The sequence below is a fragment of the Danio aesculapii genome, chromosome 16, assembly GCF_903798145.1.
Source record: "Danio aesculapii chromosome 16, fDanAes4.1, whole genome shotgun sequence".
NCBI classification, from domain to species: Eukaryota; Metazoa; Chordata; class Actinopteri; order Cypriniformes; family Danionidae; genus Danio; species Danio aesculapii.
This window is the reverse complement of record NC_079450.1, coordinates 49,367,017-49,391,187: the sequence shown is the minus strand read 5'-3', so window position 1 is coordinate 49,391,187 and position 24,171 is coordinate 49,367,017. Positions and strand designations below refer to the sequence as shown.

The window sequence follows — 24,171 nt, the reverse complement described above, 5'->3', positions numbered from 1 at the left end:
AGCGCAGCAATCAAACAAAGCTGAGTAGCAGATTTAGTACATTAACCTTTCTTTCATTCACAGGTAATAAGGTAATTATTATATCTCATTTAGCTACCTGCTTTCTTGCTTTGAGAATATTTAATAGCTTTCGTTTGTAAAATAATCGACAAGTTAGAGTGTTAACAGGTTGGTCTGGAGGCTTTCTGTTTAACGTTATTTGGAAATGCAAATTTCAGATTTAACCTCATACTCAAAATGCTTCTTAATATAAATTAAATGAAAACAGTTTACACACTGGATGTGATAATGATTAGTTAATTTATATTAATACATAAAATTTAAAAAGAAATGTTTAATAATCGACAGACTAGTAAAAGTGCACACACTGGCTCCATTATAGAACCCTTTAATTTATGCACAGTATATACATTATTTGTCCATCTTCTTGGACTTGTCTACTTCCTTGCATTACCACTGTCTCTCTCTGGTGTGTGGATTAGCTGGGTTAAGCAGTCAGCAGTTAGTTAGGAAAGCTGCTTGGATTGCAGCCAATGAAATCTGCACTCACGTGACCCTTCTGTCAGGTTATTCTGTCAGCTGTATGTCTGGCAGTCCTAGAGGTTCAGTCAACGTCAAAAACCATGTGCTCAGAAGTTGCCAACTAAGCCAAAGAGTGATCAGTGGAGAGGGTTTTGTTCTTACATTTTTACTGAAAAACAAAGCATAATGAAGTCCAACAGAATTGGTTCTGCTGTGGATCCTATGGTGGCCGAGAGAGCTCAAATGAGCTGGAAGGCCATATAAAATCAAAATGTACAATGTTTAATGTGCTAGCGCTCATTGTTTTTTTCTAGGTGAATAATTAATACACTTTTTTTGGTAATCTTCAGTCAAAGTCTGACCGTTTGCTTCCAAGTTTGGAGTGCTGGCCCTTCTTTTTTGATGTCAGTTTGACAGATTCAGCTACAATATTCTTAACCACGCCATTCTTACCATTAGTTTGCAATGAGAGAGTGATGCACATATAAGAAAACCCTGTCAAATATTCTTAATATGCTCATTATTCTGCTTTGGTTCTACATCAACATACTCGCATATAAGTCTCAGCAACGTCCTGTTCTCAATGACTTTTTGAATACACATGCAAATCTGCTTGTTAAATGTGACGGCACGCTAAGCAGCTTCCGGGTACAAGCGCTGTATCAAACTGTATGGGGAGACTCATGAAATGGTAATAATAAAAGTTTACTAAGTGCTGTAATACCTTCGAAAATCACAATCGCAATATATAAATATCCATGACTAATATCCGATGGCCAGAAAGTGATACATTTTTTTTATAAATTGTTAACATTTTGGTATTTGTGATGCAGCAGAGATTGTTGTGTACACTATGACTTTATATAAAATTCACTTTAATGTGTGATAGGACTAAAAAGTGGTCATAAACGACTATTTTCTCAATTCAAATGAGTAGCGGCTTGGACCCAGAAACAGTATTACGTACGTCACCAACACGTCACCATATAACAAGCAGATAGAAACAAAATGAGTAAACATGTTCATCAATATGACAACACATGCAAATATGGTTGTCAAAAGTATCGACTTTGGTACCAGTTGAAACTGAAATTTTAAAAACGTCCATTTCACGTCCATTTCACGCTAACATTTGAGCGCTCAACATATCTGAGCACAGATATGCAGACACTGAAACGTTTCAAAGCAACGTCAATCAGCTGATCTGTCTATGAGCTGACATACGAGGCATCCATATGACTGGGATTGGCTGGTTCACATTTACACGGACACTGGAATGTTTCAAAGTAACATCAATCAGATGATCTGTCTGTGAGCTGACATACGAGCCATCCATATGACTGTGATTGGCTAGTTCACATTTACACGGACACTGGAATGTTTCAAAGTAACATCAATCAGATGATCTGTCTATGAGCTGACATATGAGCAAACCACTGATGGATCGGCTGATTAACACAGCTTTAAAACCATCCAATGTCCATGTATTTGTGTTTGCACTTGGTGAACAGAAGTGAAGAGTGGTAAACCGATGACCTTCACAACCAATCACATCATATCTGCACATGAAAACAATGGCCATTCAGCTGTGTTTAAGAATACACTCAACAGTTTTTAAAATTTCAGTACCGAATGGTAGCAAAGTCGATACTTTTGACGATACTATGAAAATACAGAAACATGCTGCAAATAGTGCAGATCACAACGAAATTAAGGGAAACTCCAAAAAGTTTACCGCTGCTTTATATGTTAACGGCTTAAAAAAATAACAAAAAATATCCTTTTATTACTTTTATTCAGCAAAACCTGAACTAGACTGACAGGATTGTTCTCTAATTTACAGTTGTTCTGAGAGAAACTTTAAGCTTGTGCTTCATCCAGCTCCATTTCGACCATGTTGAAATGTATTTTTGTTTAAAGAATTGTTTTATGTATGATTTTTTTTTATGTTCGAAATACATAAATAAAATAAAATCACACTTTTGCTAATATGCAGCATTATTTTTACAGTTCAATTTGGCGACGTAGTGGCGCAGTAGGTAGAGCTGTTGCTTCACAGCAAGAAGGTCACTGGTTTGAGCCTTGGCTGGGTCAGTTGGCATTTCTGTGTGGAGTTTGCACGTTCTCCCTGCGTTGGTGTGGGTTTCCTCCGGGTGCTCCGGTTTCCCCCACAGTCCAAAGACTTACGGTACAGGTGAATTGGGAGGGCTTAATTGTCCGTAGTGTATGCGCGTGAGTGTGTATGGATGTTTCCCAGAGATGGGTTGCGGCTGGAAGGGCATCCGCTGCGTAAAACATGTGCTGGATAAGTTGGCGGTTCATTCCGCTGTGGCGACCCCGGTTTAATAAAGGGACTAAACCGAAAATAAAATAAATGAATGACAGAATGATTGTTCAATTTCATAAATATATACACTAGATATCACATACGGACCCTGAGCATGTGTCAATAGCGCCGCCACATTTGTACAGTGCTCCCAGGACAAATGTCATTCAACCGGACTAGTCAAGACCGTGTGCCAATGTAAAGATGCTGGACTTTTGCGCTGTGTACGGGTGTAGTAACCAGCAAACAAAGAAAACAAAGCACAAAGGCAGAACATTTCATAGGTAAGATTTTGTTTCTGACGTTTTTGTATGTTATGAACTTTTGTGCTAAACAATTAATGTTATTGATGATAAAACAGTCTCTTACTGCATTCACCATAAGGAAAGTAGCACCAGCTCGCACTCAATACTTAGCTTATGCTAGTTTTGTTGAATAAAATAAGCAAACAATGTAAATGAAATATGACAACACAACGCTGCGGTGCTAGAAACTTGTATAATTGTCAGCTAAGTGAACAAGTCGTTCATAACAGAGATTCATTCCCAAACGAATCGCTCCCTCAGTTAGAATGAGATGTGAAAGCAGGAGAGGGGGTGTGTTTCAGGACATGGATTAGATCAAATTAAACAGGGAGGGAGGGAGGATAATACATTTCCATGCACACAAACACATGCTCTTTGTCAGCAATGCCCGTGTGCTCACTTATCCATCGATGTAGAAAAGTGATGTAAAATTATAATTTCCGTAATTTGAAAAAATATTTGCTTACTGAGCACCGGGAAAACTGAAGATCATAGATATATGTAAATATGTGTTTATATCTGGCTCTGGATGGCCACAGTCCTCCACCACATCTTGGTCTCGCATTCATTTCAAAGGAGCGCTACCCTGTACTAAAATGGCGGCTCTATTGACGCATTCCTTTCAACAGACAACAACAGCGTAGGTGAGAGCTAATGTAAATATCTATGGTTCAATTCATGTAGCTTTAATAAGAAAACTGTTAAAGCTGCTTTAAAAGCACTGTTTAGTAGTTTTCTTTCTGTTAAACTTATTTGTGCAACCACTGTATTATTTACACTGGTCAAAACTATATAAACGATGAGTAATTTACATTTATGGTGAGAATTTTGGAGTCAATATTTAGGACTAAAGGTTTCTCATTGTGACGTGTCAAGTTTATTATAAAAAGCATCTATACGAAGAAGTTTCTGGTTTGTACTGTTACATGAATGACACACTCATGTAATGTTTGTTTTACAGGATGTCTTTGTTTAAGGCCCGTGATTGGTGGGCGTCGGTGCTGGGCGAGGGCGAGGAGTTTGATCAGGGATGTCTGTGTGTTGGGGATGTGGATAACAGCGGTACTGGATATGGTGAGTCCAAAATATGTTGTGGCTTTGTTAAGTCTCTCAATATTTGATATGATCCGAATTGTTTGATTCTTTGTCAGTTTCTTGTATTCTTTGTGTTATTATATTGCATCAGTATTTCAACTTTTTAAAGCATGATTCTTTATACATATGATTATTTACCATTAAACATATACAATTAAATTGGATGTTGATGCTACTCATTTTGTGAAGTGTAAAGATTACCAGGCTTCACCATCTTCTGACTGGAATGTATTTATATTTGTTTATAGCTTTTTGTGTTGACTCAACTTTAAGGGCAGTACTTTGGTTAAATTTGAGTAAACTCAAAAAAGCTGTGCAGCAAGTTGCCTTACAATTTTAAGATGAGTCTACTTTTGTGATGGATGGGTGGATGGATGGATGGTAGGCATGTGCCGGTATCACATTTTCATGCTGCGATTAATTGATTGAGCTTTTATCACAGTATACGGTATTATCACGATATTGTAATTTTACTAGAGAAACAGGTAAAAAAACACAAAAAACTTCAGTTTCGTCAACTTAGTAACTTTAATAACTGTTTAATTAACTAAAGGTACTTCAAACATTTAAATACAAATAAATATAAATAAAACAATACACAATATAAAAGTAAACTTGAGCAATTATATCAAAGTGAATGTGCAAAGGGAAACCGTCTTCGATCAGCAATCCCTCTGCATTTTTTTGGAACCCAAAATATTTCCAAACCTCTGACTTTTTTTTGAAGGGGGATAAATTGTCGGCAGCGTTCCTCCTTCCGCCATGCTTCTTCTTCGTGTGAGGATTATAGTGCGGTGGCAGCGGCGGCGCGCGCTGTGTGCACACAGTGCTTCTACATGTGGGGATTGTTTACATCAGAGTGCGCATCAGTTCTGCGCAGCATATACGCAGTGTTTCTTCAAGCGGTTGATGGAAAATAAGCTAAGGCGCGTTCTAAGAATATAAATTCGGATCTATTATTTTTCACGGTATTTTGAAGTGCCCGCGATAACAATATCGTGCATATTCATTACCGTGATTTATCGCATTACCGAATACCGGCACAAACCTAATGGATGGATGGTTGGATGGATGGATGGATGTATAGGTGGATACATGCGTACATGCATACATATTTTTCAAATACAACCAATATAATGCTGGGTTCCACACAATTTCTTTATCTTGTCTCATCACAAACCAGTTAAGTTCAGTTAATTGTTTTTAAAATTTCAGTAGATTGAAGAAAAAACAATTAAGTTGTCCCCCCAAAAAACTTTAAAAAGAATTTTAAATAAGTAGTTTGAACAAAAAGCTGAAATAAATGTTTTGAGTGTAAAAGGAAATCAACAAGCACAAGTATACAGAATGGAGCCCTTGTACTGTACATCAGGTATTGATAGCATTGGCAACATTTACTCTCTAACATTAGATGGGGATTTTTATAGATGAAATTAACAGATGGCAGTGTTTTTAATCTCTGCTCCATAGTATATTATTTTATGTTGGTACATCAGTGATCCATTAACTTTATGGACTTAGTAATATAAAGTGCTTGCAATGCAGTTTGTTGGCAATATCAGAACAGAGACCTACTTGTATATACAGTTGAGGTCAGAATTATTAGCGCCCCTGAATTATTAGCGCCCCTGTTTATTCCCCCCCCCCCAATTTCTGTTTAATGGAGAGAAGATTTTTTTCAGCACGTTTCTAAATAGAATAGTTTTAATAACTCATTTCTAATAACTGATTTATTTTATCTTTGCCATGATGACAGTACATAATATTTGACTAGATATTTTTCAAGACACTTCTAAACAGCTTAAAGTGACATTTAAAGGCTTAACTAGGTTAATTAGGTTAAGTAGGCATGATAGGGTAATTAGGCAAGTTATATATAACTAAATAAAATATATAACTTAAAGGGGCTAATAATTTAGACCTTAAAAATACTTTCTCCAGAAAAAAATATTATCAGACATACTGTGAATTTCCTAGCTCTTTTAAGCATAATTTGGAAAATATTAAAAAAAAAAAAAAATTTAAAGGGGAGCTAATACTTCAACTGTATATACATATATAGGAGTTTAGATGAAAGGCACTTTTCAAATGTTATTTTAGAGAGCAGGCACTAGACTTTAGTTTTTTTTTTATATATTGTATTTATTTGTTAGCATTAATATTGATACAAGCATTGAACAGTACATTTATGCCAATGTTTGTTGATCTTTAATAATAAAGTCTAATATTAACAAGCAGAACTTGACATTTAAATAACGTGTTCGTAAACGTTGAACTACGTATTGTTCATTCTTAGTTTCTTCCGCCTGAGATCAATTGCTAAATAGAAAAGTTTTTGCCCCACAAAGATTTGTAGACTGTACTTCATGCTGTTATAACATCATGCCTTGATTACTGTAATTGTATTTACTGTTGCCTGCCTCAAATGGCCATCTCTTGCTTGCAAATTGTCCAAAATGCTGCGCGAGGCTTTTTACTGTAACAAAAATGAGCAATTACATTTCCCCAATTTTAGCATCTTTTCATTGGCTTAATGTAAGGGTCAGAATGGATTTTAAAATTGATCTTGACTTGATCTAGACTTCTGATTCCTTGCACATCTCAAAGATCTTATTGTTCCACAATGTTGCTGTAAATCTAAGGGTGGTCAACCTTTTTCTGCGAGATTTGCTCCTTCGCTTGCCACTTTTAAAACTACTTTCGAATGTTATTTGTTAAGGACAATTTTTATGTAGATTATTAAGGTCAATTCTATACATTTACTTTCTCCTTTCTCACGTGATGCATGTTTCTTTCATTGATTTTATGTATTGTGTTTTTTTGTAAAGCACTTTGGCACTAGAACTCTGCTTTTAAATGTGCTTTAGAGTAATTGGTATTGGAGATGAGGAATTAGTTATTAGGGTAAGAGATGTTGTCTGTTTCGTCAGATTTTTTTTCTTTGTCATTTATTTCTTCTATTGTATTTTTTATTTATTTTATTTAATCATTTTTATGGATTTATTTTGAATTATAATGTAGTTATACATGTAATTATTATTTTTATTCCTTTTAAAATGTCATATTGTAAAATTATTCCATATTGTATGCATTGTTAAAATGCTTTGGCAATTCTGCAACAAAATGTCATGCCAGTAAAGCAAATTTAACTAGAAATATTTATTTATAATATAGCTTATTGTAAAGTGTGATGTTTTCCATTTGTAAACAGTTTGGATAATAGAAAATGTTGATTTATTTATTTATTTTTGCAGAATGTGCTTCAGTATGTGTATGTTAAATTACATTCTGTCCTCTACCTAAAACTGTTTACATACTCTCTCTGTCTCCCGCTCTGTCTCTTTCTCAATCTCACCCTCTGTAATCCAGATAAGATTGTAGTGGGCAGTTTTATGGGGATGTTACGCATCTTCTCACCACACCCTGCTAAACCGGATGAGCTGACGGAAGCTGACACCCAGCTGCTGGAAGTCCAGATGCCTGACCCCATTATTCAAGTGGAGCTGGGCAAGTTTGTCTCGTAAGTATCACATTTGCTGTGTTTCAACTATAATTAATGTTGATGGCTTGGCGAAATACATTAAAAAAGGTAGTCTTTGAAAATCGTCTTTGAAAATCTATTGAAGTAGTTTATTATGGTTTACTGTCAGAATTCGATCATTACCTTTAAAAACACTTGAAATAATATAAAAGCACACTCCCCCGATAGTCAATGAATAATTCGCACACTGTTGAAAATTGATACCAAAATGTTTCAGTTACCCATGTTGAACCAAATATTTTAAAAATACATATAAAAAAAGGGAACATTAAGAAATGATGCTCTTTTAGGGAGCAAACGTTTCAGTGCACTGCAAGGATTTTGTGTTGAGACGACTCCTACTCCAGCTAGTTAAATAGAGCGCTTATTAAAATTCACCCTCATTTTTAAAATAAATTATATTAGTCTATGGGAGTATGGGTGGAACATTGGTGCTTTGGGTTGATTTCAGAATAGACTCCAGCTCCAGGTGACATCATCAGATCAATATGGCTTCAGCCATTTTTGAAACATTTTGGCTTCACTTTTCTACAATGGAAGGAAATGCAATGGAATATTTAAAAAAATAAACAGTTCTTTATTTATATTCTAGAACACTGTTATGATCGGTCTGCTGTCAGATCAGCTGATAGACCCTGATTTCAAATGCTCCCATGTCCATATATCTGGTGAAGCCATGTTCATTGAAGCTAATCATGGTCATATCTGTTGAGCGTGTTTACACAATTGGCCAATCAGCAGTGTTCAAGTATCCAATCAGCAGCGATCAAGAATCAAATCAGCAGTGATCAAGAATTCACTCATCAGCGATCAAGAATTCACTCATCAGCGATCAAGAATCCAATCAGCAGCAATCAAGAATCCAATCAGCAGCGATCAAGAATCCAATCAGCAGCGATCAAGAATCCAATCAGCAGCGATCAAGAATCCAATCAGCAGTGATCAAGAATCCAATCACCAGTGATCAAGAATCCAATCATCAGCGATCAAGAATCCAATCACCAGCGATCAAGAATCCAATCACCAGCGATCAAGAATCCAATCACCAGCGATCAAGAATCCAATCAGCAGCGATCAAGAATCCAATCAGCAGCGATCGAGAATCCAATCAGCAGCGATCGAGAATCCAACCAGCAGCGATCGAGAATCCAACCAGCAGCGATCGAGAATCCAACCAGCAGCGATCGAGAATCCAACCAGCAGCGATCGAGAATCCAACCAGCAGCGATCGAGAATCCAACCAGCAGCGATCGAGAATCCAACCAGCAGCGATCGAGAATCCAACCAGCAGCGATCGAGAATCCAACCAGCAGCGATCGAGAATCCAACCAGCAGCGATCGAGAATCCAACCAGCAGCGATCGAGAATCCAACCAGCAGCGATCGAGAATCCAACCAGCAGCGATCGAGAATCCAACCAGCAGCGATCGAGAATCCAACCAGCAGCGATCGAGAATCCAATCAGCAGCGTTCGAGAATCCAATCAGCAGCGTTCGAGAATCCAATCAGCAGCGTTCGAGAATCCAGTCAGCAGCGATCGAGAATCCAGTCAGCAGCGATCGAGAATCCAGTCAGCAGCGTTCCAGAATCCAATCAGCAGCGTTCCAGAATCCAATCAGCAGCGTCCAAGAATCCAATCAGCAGCGTCCAAGAATCCAATCAGCAGCGTCCAAGAATCCAATCAGCAGCGTCCAAGAATCCAATCAGCAGCGTTCAAGAATCCAATCAGCAGCGATCAAGAATCCAATCAGCAGCGATCAAGAATCCAATCAGCAGCGTTCAAGAATCCAATCAGCAGCGTTCAAGAATCCAATCAGCAGCGATCAAGAATCCAGTCAGCAGTGTTCCAGAATCCAATCAGCAGTGTTCCAGAATCCAATCAGCAGTGATTAAGAATCCAACAGCAGCGCTCAGAATGAAAGTGGAAATGTTATTAATTTTTTTTTAAATTTCTGTACCAATGGTATCGAAGTCGGAAGTTTTGACATCCCTATATAACAAAAGATTTATTGCATTCTCATTGTATATAAACATCATTAACAGAGCACTTAGTATTGACTGACAATTGTTCTACTGCTACCATTTACCCATTTTTGACCACAGATAATACTAAGTTAGCTGTAATAAAAATAAAGTTATTTTGAATTGCTTTGCGCTTACTCCTATTTCTCTTTTTTTTTGTCATATATTACAGTTGTTCAGAGTCGCTGCATCTGGCAGTTCTTCACCCCAGAAAGCTGTCTGTCTATGCTGTTTCAGGTTGGTTCTCCACAGATTCAGAACTGCATATCACTTATTCCAGAATTGTGTAGATTTTGAGTATTTCTTTTTCTTTACTATAACTAAGATGATATACAACAAATGTATAGTTTTGAGTTAACTAAATCATTTATTAATGTAAAAGAAAACCTAAAAGGGACCTATTATGCCAAAATCACTTTTATAAGGGGTTTAAACACCCCTTTAAACACCCCAGATGTGTGGAAACGGTGTGTGAATAAAACTAGCCTGTAATGGTAAAAAATGTATTCATTCTATTTTTTTGTGATCACACTTGATGCAGAAACATTTTGATTGACATTTTCCCTTTTACATGCCATCAGAGGGGGAAAGTCCCGTCCATTAGTGACGATTTCTCCCTCATTATCATAGATAACCCTAAGTGAGAAGCATTCTCATTCATGATAACTCGGATGCATTTTTAGCCCCGCCTTTTTTTCAAAATGGGGCTGGGAGCACAATCTCATTTGAATTTAAAGCAACAGTCACCAAAATGGATCAAATCCTAAAAGCAGAGTTGGGCAAACTCAGTCCTGGAGAGCTGAACAGTAATCAAACACACCTGAACATGCTAATCAGTGTCTTCAAGATCCCTTGGAATCTATAAGCAGGTGTGTTTGAATACAGTTGGAGCCAACCTGCAAGACACAGGCCCTCCAGGATCGAGTTTGCCCACCCCTGCCTAAAAGGGACACTTTCAAAGAGTTATAAAACATTATTTGTTGGGAATTTTAATCTGAAACTTCACATACACACTCTAGGGACATCAGATGCTTATTTAATCTTTATATCTTGTAAAAAGAAGCATAAAAGGTCCCGTTTAAACAAAATGCTCAGGATAAGGAATCTTACTAATTGTGGTTTAACTTGTTGAACATTTTAAGACATAACAGATTTCAAAATAACATAGTTGATATTTACCAACATAGCATTTTATGCTTTAGATCAAAATGCTACCCTCAAACCAGGTACCAAATGACATATGTAAAACAGAATTTGATGTATTTTCATCATATTATTGTTTAAAAAGGGAATGAGTAATTTAGAAACAGATTATGACAAATTAACTATACAAACTTTTGGTGTATCCAAAACATTTTGCACAAATTATTGAGAAAAGAACAATGACATGTTTTAGTGCCTTACAGAGTTTCCCGCCAAGAAAGTGAGACTTGGAGCAAGTCACCTACTCTAAAGATCGTCTTGCCTTTTTATAACCGATGTAACAGTGTTGACCAGAATGTAGAGACAGACACAAAATGTATATTTTCATAACTGATATTACAAATTATACAGAAAATAGGTGTTTCATGCAAATATTTATTTAACTAAGTAGAGTAAACAGAAAAAAATAGACTTAATTACTTTATGATAATTAAAGCTGAATATATGCTTTAGAAGGCAGAGATGGTCAAAAATACGTATAGTGGGAGTCTTTGAATTGATATTTTTAGAGGAAAATGTCCCTACATTAGGGGAAAATGTCCCCCAAAATTATTTTCTTTGATGTTTTTATCACTTTTCGAGTCCAAATATCTAAAAATTCTCAAATCAAGAAGCATTTTTTAGACAAGCAGAAAATATTGTCTTGTTTTAATAAATAATATAAGCAAAATATTATTTCCTATGGGGTAAGAAAAATAATCTTGTTTTTTATTTTGAGATTATTTTGCTTACCCCATTGGTAGACTATTTTGCTTTTATTTCTTAAAACGAGAATTTTTTTTTGCTTGTCTAGAAAATGCTTCTTGATTTAAGAATTTTGTATATTTAGACTACAAACAAGACTCAAAATCTAAGTAAGAAAAGCACCGTATTTTTTGCACCGTATTTTTAGAGATAATTTGTTTTTATTAAAGGTGCAGTAGGTGATTGTCTTCAGAAACATTGTTTGTTGAGCTAGTTGAAAGTCTCTTCACAGTCCAATAGTAATGATTAAAGTAAATGATGTAAATGTATTTGTATGTGTTTTTATATTCTGGGTAAGGTATAAGACTAAAAAATATTCATGCAATTAAATATTGTCGGGCCGACATTTCCCATAATTCTGATAAGTAGCCTAAACTGTCTGTCAGCAAATGTAGATTTGTACAACGGCGCATCTCTGTTCACGCAGATCCGCCATTTGGGCAAACTTAGTTAGACAGATTAGACAATCACAGCGGTAAAATCAAATGCTGAATCAAAACTTGTTAAAATCCTGAATTACTTTTGCACGCTGGTGGAAGGAAGACACCACGGCTGAAGTATTTCTTTTAGACAGATAATGTTCTGTTTAAAACTATTTTAGTCACGCAAAGCTGATGTAGGAGTGTTGTTCTGCCACTGAAATCTTCCGGCGATAGATTGATGTGACTATTTTCAGTTTCATAAGGGACTTTTCACAGCATCGATAATGTGGATTTTTATTTAGTTTAACAACAAAACAGAAGTAAATAGCGCTATTCCGCCTAGCCTGCTTTAATGAGCTGAAGTTGGTTTATATTCACTAGTTCATTTTTGAACAATGACAACCTGTGACACTCTCCCTATATTGTTTACCACGCATGCTACTCTGAATATTCGCTCAGATATTGTTTACCATGCATAATAGCATAGAAAGTATGGCTTAGTAATAAGTGTAATGCCTGGACGCCGCCGGCCAACCACTAAGCATACAGTAATCATTTTAGGATTTAGAAACGCACATGTGAGAGTGAGACCATTATGACAAGTTTTGCTTGCTACACAACGTGCCAGATATATAATACAGTTTTTCATTCAGAATTGCAGTATTATAAAGTACTGTAAAGTTTTCTAACTGGTGAATGACATGATCGAGTGGGTTGTCTGCTGTCATCTTTAAGGTGCGCGTTATATCCAGCTGCAGACCCGCAGAACCACACACGTTTCAGGCACACACAATCTAGCACACACGATCTAGGCAAACCATATATGGTAACTAACTCCTTAGGAGCATTATCGCCACCTATTGAATTTCACAGATATGGTTTCCCATTTCGGTCATTATATCATTATTATATGTTAATGATAATTTTAACATCTCTGCAGTTTCTGAACTCACATTATGTAAATAAAAATAATTGGTTAAACACTTATGACTTTATTCACATGTCCACATTTACAAAGAAAACATGATAAACAGTCTAATTGTAGGATTAAGTGTATTAAACTAATTATTATCATACTTGGTTATAATCGCATTGTTATAAAATATATAAAAAGCAAACAATAATGTGTCACAATAAAATGAATTACTATAGTTAATCATTTAAACTATATATTATATAGTTTATATATTATTTTATCTTAACTGATTATAAAGTACTATATTTTAAACTGTAGCAATATATATATATATATATATATATATATATATATATATATATATATATATATATATATATATATATATATATATATATATATATATATAATTTTTTATTAATTATTAACAGTTAAATTGTTTGTAATGCTACTATAATTACAACAAATTACCAGTACTTTATGGTTTGAAAACAATCTATTGCTTACTATAATTTACTATTGTATTTAATGTGGGAAATCATTAATTAAAAGGTTATTAGAAAATTAGGCAAATGCACACTATTAAATCGCTTGAGTAAAATATTAATATAATGTTATACATTTATTACATGTAAAAAGATTTTTATTTCATATAAAGATGTATTCTTGCCTATATTAACTTGCTATTATTTGCTTCATGATAAATGAATCCATTATATAAATTAAACCTGTCCAATTTAGATCGTTCAGCAAGGCCAGCAAACGAGTATCTGCGATATTGACTCTGTCAGATAATAATGACTGATCATCCGTGATGACTGATAGAAAACTGTTCAGTCTATTATATTGAATGGCGATCGGAAACAACGCTCCCCATCGCCCGTCTCGATTGAAATATTTGTGAAATAGTAAACACTATTGTTTATTTTGTACAATATTTATTAACAATATATATATATATATATATATATATATATATATATATATATATATATATATATATATATATATATATATATATATATATATATATATATATATATATATATATATATATATATATATATATATATATATATACATACATATATAATTATATTGATGGCGATGTCCGAGAAGACTTTAATAACATTAACATTCGTCGTAACCATAAATGGTGTGGCCTAGAAGGTGTGTGCTGGATTGTGTGTGCCTGAAACATGTGTGGTTCTGCAGGCCTGAAGCTATTCGCGTGTTCATGTTTCAGGAGGCGTGGCTTCGGACAGCAGGGGAGGGACTGTGTTTCAAAGATTTCATGCTAACCCGTCAGCATCACCTACTGCACCTTTTATTAAAACCGTTTCAGTAAAGTCTTTGTTTTTAAAAATAATAGAATCACCTGTGTGCGTTGGTTACTTAGAGGTTTCTAGTTATGAAATCGTAAAATCGTATAAAAGTATAATAGAGGTCTTGAATTACAGCATGTTTTCTTTATGTATGGTTTTCACAGGTACCGCTGGTAATGTTGAACATGGTGACCAGTATCAGCTGCGACTGGTTTATGAACACAACCTGCAGAGAACAGCTTGCAACATGACATATGGCCCATTCGGTGGCGTTACAGGTAATGGATCAAATCTACACTCACCGGTTACTTTATTAGGTACACCTGTCCACCTGCTCGTTAACGCAAATGTCTAATCAGCCAAACGCACGGCAGCAACTCAATGCATGTATGTAGACATGAGGTGCGTGCCAAATCACATGATTGTGCACTATTCTACGTCATTTTGTAGTATAAATAGTGTAAGTAGTGCATTCCCACTGAAAACTCCGATAATATAATAAGTGCACTTTAATTACCCGGTTGATGACTTCACGCACTCAATGGCCACTGCTTTGCTCACGTAGCAGAAAGGGCAGAGCTATTGGGCGCACATGTTGGATAACTTTATTTATTTTGGATTTTGAAAGGAAAATTCTCTAACGAGAGTGATTATAGCGCCTCCTGATGGTGAATGTGTTTATACTCATGGCAGGTATTATTTGGTACTTTGGTCATTTATTTCCCATTTAATTTGGCAACCGTCAAACGTGATCTGAGAAACGGTTTAAATTTCCGCTTTGTAAAAAAACTGTGTTCCAATTGGGACGACACTACATACATATACTATGCTGTTGAGTGTGTAAGTTCATTAATACATAGTGTACAGTGTGCCATTTGGGACGCAGCTAGTCAAGACGATCTGCTTCAGTTCACACCGATCATCAGAATGGGGAAGAAAGGTGATTTAAGTGACTTTGAATGTGGCATGGTTATTGGTGCCAGACGGGCTGATCTGAGTATTTCAGAAACTGCTGATCTACTGGGACTTTCACGCACAACCATCTCTAGGGTTTACAGAGAATGGTCCAAAAAGAGAAAATATCCAGTGAGCGGCAGTTCTGTGGGCGCAAATGCCTTGTTGATGCCAGAGGTCAGAGGAGAATGGCCAGACTGGTTCGAGCTGATGAAAAGGCAACAGTAACTCAAATAACCACTCGTTACAACTGAGGTATGCAGAAAAGCATCTCTGATTGCACAACATGTCAAACCTTGAGGCAGATGGGCTACAGCAGCAGAAGACCACACAGGTGCCACTCCTGTCAGCTAAGAACAGGAAACTAAGGCTACAGTTCACACAGGCTCACTAAAATTGGACAATAGAAGATTTGAAAAACGTTGCCTGGTTTGACGAGTCTCAATTTCTACTGCATATTCAGATGGTCGGGTCAGAATTTGGCATCAGCACCATGAAAGCATGGATTCATCTTGCCTTGTATCAACAGCTCAGGTGTCGGTGTATATTCCACATAATATTAATTTAGCGTTCTAACATATTCAGTGGGCTACAGGTTTGAATGAAGGCATATACTGATCTTCTCTTCAGTATTTAAGTTCAATAATATCTGAAAAGTATCTTTATTGGTAACATTTATTATTTTTGGTAACATTAACATAATAACAAACATTATCAAACAATGGGCTGTACATTTGTTACAATATTTGTTTGTTTTATATGTTAATATTGTAATTAAAATGCAAGTGCTTAATATTAATATTAGCAAAATGCTAAAATGTATGCTAAATGCTTAAAATCATGTAATAAAAATGCAAGTGTACATCATTAGTTCGTGTCAGCTTTGGTTAGGATTTAATGTGAATTTTGGAACTCATTGTTTAAGATTAATATACACATTGGAAGTATAGTAGTATTTTTTTATTGACAGTTCATGTTAACTGATATAATTAACGCATTTTAACAAACGAACCCTTTTTTTCACACTTTCATGAATGCATTAAAGGTGTAGTTGACACAAAAATGACGTCAAATTCATTGTGCACCATAAAATTAAATTAGAAATTAAAAATAATACTCAGTTTAGTATCACTGAACATTGCCTGTGTGGTCTGGGCCTTTAGGTGTGTGGAAAGGCGATTAAGGCTGACTCACTATAAATAAAATAGTAGCACATGTTTGTTTAATAGGATTAGTGGTACTCTTTTAAGTGCAGTACTTTTATTAACCACACGAGGGCAGCACAGTCTTTTATTTAAGAGAGAGCTGCCATTGCTCCAATACACACTGGTTCTGCACATGGTGAAGCCTAGACACCACAATGGCAGCAGAATAAATTGCAAATTTGAACAATAGATTTCAGTCTTTACCCGTTCAAGTAGGATGCAGCAATACTTGTATGTCATAACTGCACGTGAAATGTAAATGAAACAATAAAATGGATTTCTGTTACATGAAATGAAATACAAAAATGCGTTTAAATGTATTGCTTCAGTTAGCTGCAAAGGATTAATAAAGGTAAAACTTAAAACTAAAATAATGAAAACTATAATACTACATAGACATTGATAATAAATAAGCATGGCAACAATGAACCATGACATTATGAAAAATGAAAAAAAAATATATATATAAAAAACTACTACTTTCAATGAAAACTACAGTAGTTGCTCAGGGGAACTAAGAAAAACTGCTAAAATTGAAAACTCGTGACACTTAAAGTATTAACTAGTCATATTATTATTATTATTATTATTATTAATTATTATTATTATTATTATTACTATTATTATTATTATTATTATAATTATTATTATTTATTATTATTATTATAACTATTATTATAATTACTATTAATATTATTAATTATTATTATTATAATTATTATTATTATTATAACTGTTATTATTATTATTAATATTATTAATTATTATTATTATTATTATTATTATTATTTTTATTACTAGTATTATTATTATTATTATTATAACTATTATTATTATTAATTAATATTATTATTATTATTATTATAACTATTATTATTATTATTATTATTAATTATTATTATTATTATTATGATTATTATTATTATTACTAGTATTATTATAATTATTATAATTATTATTATAATAATTATTATTATTATTATTATTTATTATTATTATAACTATTATTATTATTATTATTATTATTATTACTAGTATAATAATAATAATAATAATAATAATAATAATAATAATAATAATAATAATAATTATTATTATTATAATTATTATTATTATTACTTTTGTTATTATTATTATTATTTGAATATTAAATAGTAGAGCTGGAACAATGTTACTATATCTACATCTTTATTATGGATATGTGATACAAACATACATAGAAATAAAGAATATAAATAAACATTTTCTCATTTAAATGCAGACCTGTATGCGTATTCACACACGAGTAGCAATGTGATATGGCTGTATATCGGCACTGTCCCACTAGTGACGTTATACAGCCATATTGCACTGCTACAAGTGTGATATTGCGTTTATACAACAGTTCAAAAGCATAATCGTGTATTTAAAACAGAAAATCAAACACGGAGAGTCTTAAAAACCATTTGCATGAGGAATTACTTTCTTCCGCAATTCATTCACATCTGCAGCCGACGTCAGAACAGCAGAATCCTTTGCTACTTCACAAACATCACTTTAGAGCTAGTATTTAAGTGATTCTATAGCGTAATGTCTAAAGTGATGACAAAACAGCTGATTTTGCTCAGTCTACAGAGATTTCCCAGTATTTCTCCATTTCAAATTGGAACGTCACAATAATTAACCCAGAAAAAGCAGAAGCAAAGCAAACACTACCAGATTGCTATGGTATAAATACAGCACTACAACATTCAAAAGAAAGAGATCAACTTAGAACGTTACTTACGTTTTCTATACCAGTGTTTCCCAACCCTGATCCTGGAGGCACACCAACAGTACATATTTTGGATGTCTCCCTTTTCTGACCCATTAATTTCAGGTGTTGGAGTCTCTTCTGATGTTATGATAAGTTGATTCAGGTGTGTTTGATTAGGGAGAGGTTGAAAATGTGTACTGTTGGTGTGCCTTTAGGAACAGGGTTGGGAAACACTGTTCTATACTGATTTGTTCAGCTGTAATTTGAAATTTATACAGCGTTTTTCTCCCTAAGGACCTTTTATTCGGTCTCTGTCGCCATCTTGTGGCTGTCAATCCTCAATTTCTTTGCTCTGCTGATGGCCGCCAATGTGCTAAATCTCCGAAATCATAAATATTTTTAAAAAGGCACCATCCTTATAAACAAACTGCATAGTTGCAATCTAAACAACCACATCCTCGCCTAAAAAAAGCCCCAGAAGTACATTATTTTGTCCAACAGCAGCAATATTTGGCAAACTGTAGTGAGTTTATTCCTTTGCTTGTCATGGGGGCGGAGTAATACACATGATTGAAGAGGCTGTACGAGTGCTGATATATCAGACTATCGCACAGCTATCAGCCAATCAGATTCGAGAACCAGACAGAACTGTTGCGTACATATGTACAGTTGAAGTCAGAATTATTAGCCCCACTGTTTATTTATAGAGAAGATTTTTTTCAACACATTTCTAAACTTAATAGTTTTAATAACTCATCTCTAATAACTGATTTATTTTATCTTTGCCATGATGACAGTAAATAATATTTGACTAGATATCTTTCAAGACACTTCTATACAGCTTAAAGTGACATTTAAAGGCTTAACTAGGTTAATAAGGGTAATTAGGCAGGTTAGGGTAATTAGGCAAGTTGTTGTATAATGATGGTTTGTTCTGTAGACAATCGGAAAAAAATATAGCTAAAAGGGGCTAATAATTTTGTCCTTAAAATAGTTCATAAAAAATCAAAAACTGCTTTTATTCTAGCCGAAATAAAACAAATAAGACTTTCTCCAGAAGAAAAAATATTATCAGACATACTGTGAAAATTTCCTTGCTCTGTTAAACATCATTTGGAAAAAAAAAAAAAAAACATATCTGTCATAGACACACATCTACACAGTACACGCACTTAAAATGTCAAAACAATCTTTTTTTTTGGATGCCATTAACCGTGGTTAATTTTTTCCTAGCATTAATAAATAGTTGCGTTATTGTTCTTTAATTATAGATAAAATACAGGCATTCAGCTGCATCTTTCTTCTGTTGTGCAGGTCATCATTTCATCTGTATCCAGTCCATGGATGGGATGCTTATGTTTTTTGAGCAGGAGAGTTATGCTTTTGGTCGCTTCCTGCCGGGTTTCCTGCTGCCTGGCCCATTGAGCTACTGCATTCGCACAGACTCCTTCATCACCGTCTCCTCCACACGGCAGGTGGAGTGTTACAGGTGAGACCCAAGGATAAAATAGTTCTAGATTTTTCATTAGTTTTAGTTTCTATTTCGTTGTGACTTTTTGTTTTCAAATTTAGTTAGTTTTAATTAGTTTTAGAGGGATATTTAGAAAAATACTACAAACTATAATATACTATTTATGAAAATACCTCAATAACAGAGATATCCAAATGCCTGAAACACAAGCAAGCTGCGCTCCAGACCAGTTCAGCTCGATGACGTATAATGTCTCCGACGCCGCCTGTAGTCCCATTTAGCAACTTGATAGCAACAGTCTTTTCAGATAGTCTTTTTAAAGAAGCGGAACCGATTTGAAAACTCAAGAGTGTGATGTAACTGATGTGTTTTATGTCGTAGAATAAAACGTGAAAGTATATTGAAGTTGTGTTTGCCACGAACCTTATTTAAGCGATTTAACTGAAATCCCATTGAAAAAACCCATTGACTTTGGGACGAGGGAACCGGAAGTGCTAAAATGCTAACTCGCTTCCGGGTTTTTGCATACAAATTGACGTCATAGTTCCTCCACTCTATTTAATCTTAGTGTAACGTCACTGTTCTAATAACTGAATAAGAGTATATATTGGATTATTTAGAGTTAGTAAGTTGTAAGTAAGTAAGTAGTTTGTGGACGAGTGCTTACTGGAGACGTGAATCGTTTCAAATGATTCAGTTCGATTAGGTGAACTAGTTTAACCGGTTCACTTAGAAGATCCGGTTAAAAAGATTAATTCGCGATCGCGATACAGAGATAAAACCCATTATTGGGCACAAACGTGTTGAAGTAATAGTTTTAAGTCTCTGTATTTAATGCTGTCACTGGGCTGCTGTGATGTCCACTCGTTGTTTTTGCCGCGGGAGCAACAGCGAGGATGACTGGAGGAGAACTGGCTGAATCTGACCAATGGCAGCAGGATTACAGACTCTGAGGTGCCGTACGGGTCAAACACCTGCAACAGGGGTTCAATCTTTAACTGGCTGGCTGGAGCTGCCAGTGGCGGGTCACGTGACCTGTCACTGGCTGGTGCCAGCCACCAGTGTCCAACTGTCGGGTAGCCTGACCTGCCAGTGGCAGCCGCATCTAACCTGCCATTTGACAACTAGCAGGTGGGTCATGTGACCAACCAGTGCCTGGCTGGTGGGTCAGGTGTCCCATCAGTGGCTGCTTGGTGGCAGTTAGCAACTGGCTGGTGGGTCAGGTGTTCTACCAGTGACTGGTTGATGGCAGTTAGCAACTGGCTGATGGGTCAGGTGTCCTACCAGTGACTGGTTGGTGGCAGTTGGCAATTGGCTGGTGGGTCAAGTGTTCTACCAGTGACTGGTGGGTGGCAGTTAGCAACTGGCTGGGGGGTCAGGTGTCCTACCAGTGACTGGTTGGTGGCAGTTAGCAACTGGCTGGTGGGTCAGGTGTTCTATCAGTGACTGGTTGGTGGCAGTTAGCAACTGGCTGGTGGGTCAAGTGTTCTACCAGTGACTGGTTGGTGGCAGTTAGCAACTGGCTGGTGGGTCAGGTGTCCTACCAGTGACTGGTTGGTGGCAGTTAGCAACTGGCTGGTGGGTCAGGTGTCCTACCAATGGCCACTTGGAAGCAGTTGGCAACTGGCAGGTCATATGAGCTTTCATTGCATCAAATGTTTTTAACAATAAACAAAATGAACACTTTTACGCATTTATTCTTCATATTGGGACATTTTCAGAATATTTATTACAAATAGAGTGTGGAGCTTAATAGAGCTTTTCTTTTAGACATTGGGCACATTCAGTGATGCAAATATAGATAAATGCCAATGTGAGCTAACCAGGTAATGAGAGGAAAAACGCCTCTCTCACTCAGCAATCTGTGAATTCCCAATACCTTTCTGCTGAGACTAAATGGAATCATATGAAGGTGATACCTATTAAAGGGGTTGTCCAGAGTGTAATTTTAAGGCTTGGTTGCATTTATAAGATGCAAAGCAATGTGTGCTCATGCTTCATTTGTAAAAAGTCATGCTATTTTTTTCATATATCTTACTTTGATTATATACTGCTACTCAACTAACATGAAAACGTAACTTCATATTTCCTAGTTCCTCCAAGAGCCTGCCCTCAAGAGGCTCTGATTGGTCAGCTAACATAATGTGCTGTGATTCGCGGATCAGCTCCACGTCATCAGGAAAAGCGTCACGGCTCCACAAGCACGCGCTTTACCTCGGCTGTCAGTCAGAGTAGCTATTAGCCATATCAGTTTGAGCCTGAATCAGACAGAAAATGACACCTAGGACACAGCTGAAGCTCACGCCTGCTCTATAAAATAAAACCTGACAAGTGTCTTTTACATACATTCTGATTATAAGCATGTGTAAGTATTATGAAATGTTCACATATCTTTTGCAAGTTTGTTATTTGAGATGTAGAACGAGATAGAGAGACACTAAGATTGTGGGTGTTTACAACAGTTTGACTGATAAAGATGAATTTGTAGCTAAATTGTTAACGGTGCCTAACAGCATTTCCTGTTGTTTACATCCTTGTTTACGTCCTCGCTACAACATACCGTTAATGCTAGAAACTGTTTATGTATCAATTTTAACAAATAAGAATACTCACAGGTTGTGGCTCACAATCCACAGCTTCTTCTATTATGGTTGGAGCTGCTCCTTCTTTGAGAAGTTTTTAGCTAAATCCGGCACTGAACTGGGAGAGATTCTGGAAGCTTTCCTTTGTCAAATGCTAGAGTTATATCTTTTTTAGAATTGTCAGGAACATAATTAAAATTAAATTGTTAGCACATCTGTCTTTGTGACGTGTCCTTTGGAAGCCCAAATACAGAAACAGAAGAAGCTCTGTGTAAATAGCAGCGTTTGGACTGCATTTTAGCTTTCTTTGCTATAACATTACAGTGCCTCTGGCCATGTCCTTTGTTGCACGGGGCGTATGCACGTGGTAAAAGGGTTTATGACTTCATTAACTGGATGTATTTTTTTGTAATCCCCAAACTTCGTTCGCTTTAAGCTTTGCTAAGCTAACTCTGTAAAAGCCAATGTCTCCCTTTGCATTGAGCGTCTTACATTCAGAGATGTTGTTTATGTTCACACATCTACATTACACATGAACTAAAGTTTAAAATATGATATCGTAGTGGACCACCTCTTTAACAAATAAACAGTTGTTCACTTTGCAAATTCATTCTTACTCAGAAAATGTATCATGAAGAGTAATTGCAAACCCTTATCTAATATTGCACATCTGTTTAGTTTATTTGATCTATTGAATAGTCATCTAATGACTAGAAAATATATGTAAACGACCATGAACATGGAGTGACTAGCCCAATGTTCAATCAAAATAATGCCAATAATATCATAACTGAAAATATGGCACCGCCCATTCATAAAATGCATATTCAACATCACTTCATGCTCTTTATGCAGGTCTTATTTAGCAACAATACTGGAGATCCTGCCAGTCTGTTACCAGCTGAAAACCATATCAGACAGTCTCTGCTTCTGCCCGTTTCAACATCCTATAGCATGTTTTTTATCATTGGAATATAAATCTGATAGAGTAAAACATTTCAACGCAACCATATAAATATAATTGATGCAATATGTCGAACTTTTAACCTGCAGAATAAAAAAATGGTTAAAAGTAGCCCTAAAATTGCAGACTTGGATATAATCTTGTTTAAACAGGTTGTTAGCTGGTCACGAGCTGGTTTAAACTAGCCATGTGCTAAGTAGTAGCTAGTAACCAGCTTAATCCAGCTCATGACCAGCTTAAACTAAAACATACCTATCGAGCACAAATATGCAGTTTTTTTTTTACAACATAGGTATAATATGCAATTTCAAGCACATTCTCTGTTTCCGCTGCATTCAGATGTGAGTATAGTGAGGAGAAATTAATATACTGTAGATTAATATGTTTGATAAATTAGGATAGGTTGGGTCTAACAATAGGATTTCCAGTCTTAGCGATGTTATAATCTTGAATTTCCTTTGATTGATCGATGCTGTTTATTTTTTGTTGCCTTGCTCTTCTCTTTATGGCAAATGACATGTGTCGGGTTTCATTTCCAGACGCATTTGGTATCTGTTAGAAGGTTAAGGAGATGTAGTACAGTCAAGCTGGATATACAGTATCTGATCTGAGCTTTTTGTTGTAATGATATCAAGTTCATCCTTCTTTATTTACATCCTCAAATGTCATGATTGAATGGTATAGTACTGATATGATTAAGTAATGAATTTAATAGGGCTACACTTTAAAAAACATTTTTTTTTTTGGGATATACAGATATACTCATTGTTTGCGATATACAGATATATTTGCAATATACAGTGTATAGATATACACTGCATGGCAAAAGTCTTGTCACCA

At 35.5% G+C, this 24,171-nt stretch overlaps 1 protein-coding gene across 1 annotated transcript in view; it reads left to right on the top strand.

The window, feature by feature from the left end:
- bbs9 (Bardet-Biedl syndrome 9) overlaps positions 1-24,171 on the top strand; it is a 256,360-nt gene that overhangs the window by 201 nt on the left and 231,988 nt on the right. The window contains exons 2-6 of the mRNA XM_056476114.1: positions 4,115-4,227; positions 7,618-7,768; positions 9,983-10,047; positions 14,585-14,698; positions 19,629-19,803. Coding sequence (XP_056332089.1) covers positions 4,116-4,227; positions 7,618-7,768; positions 9,983-10,047; positions 14,585-14,698; positions 19,629-19,803 — 617 coding nt within the window. The 5' untranslated portion in view covers position 4,115. The remainder of the gene's footprint in view (positions 1-4,114; positions 4,228-7,617; positions 7,769-9,982; positions 10,048-14,584; positions 14,699-19,628; positions 19,804-24,171) is intronic.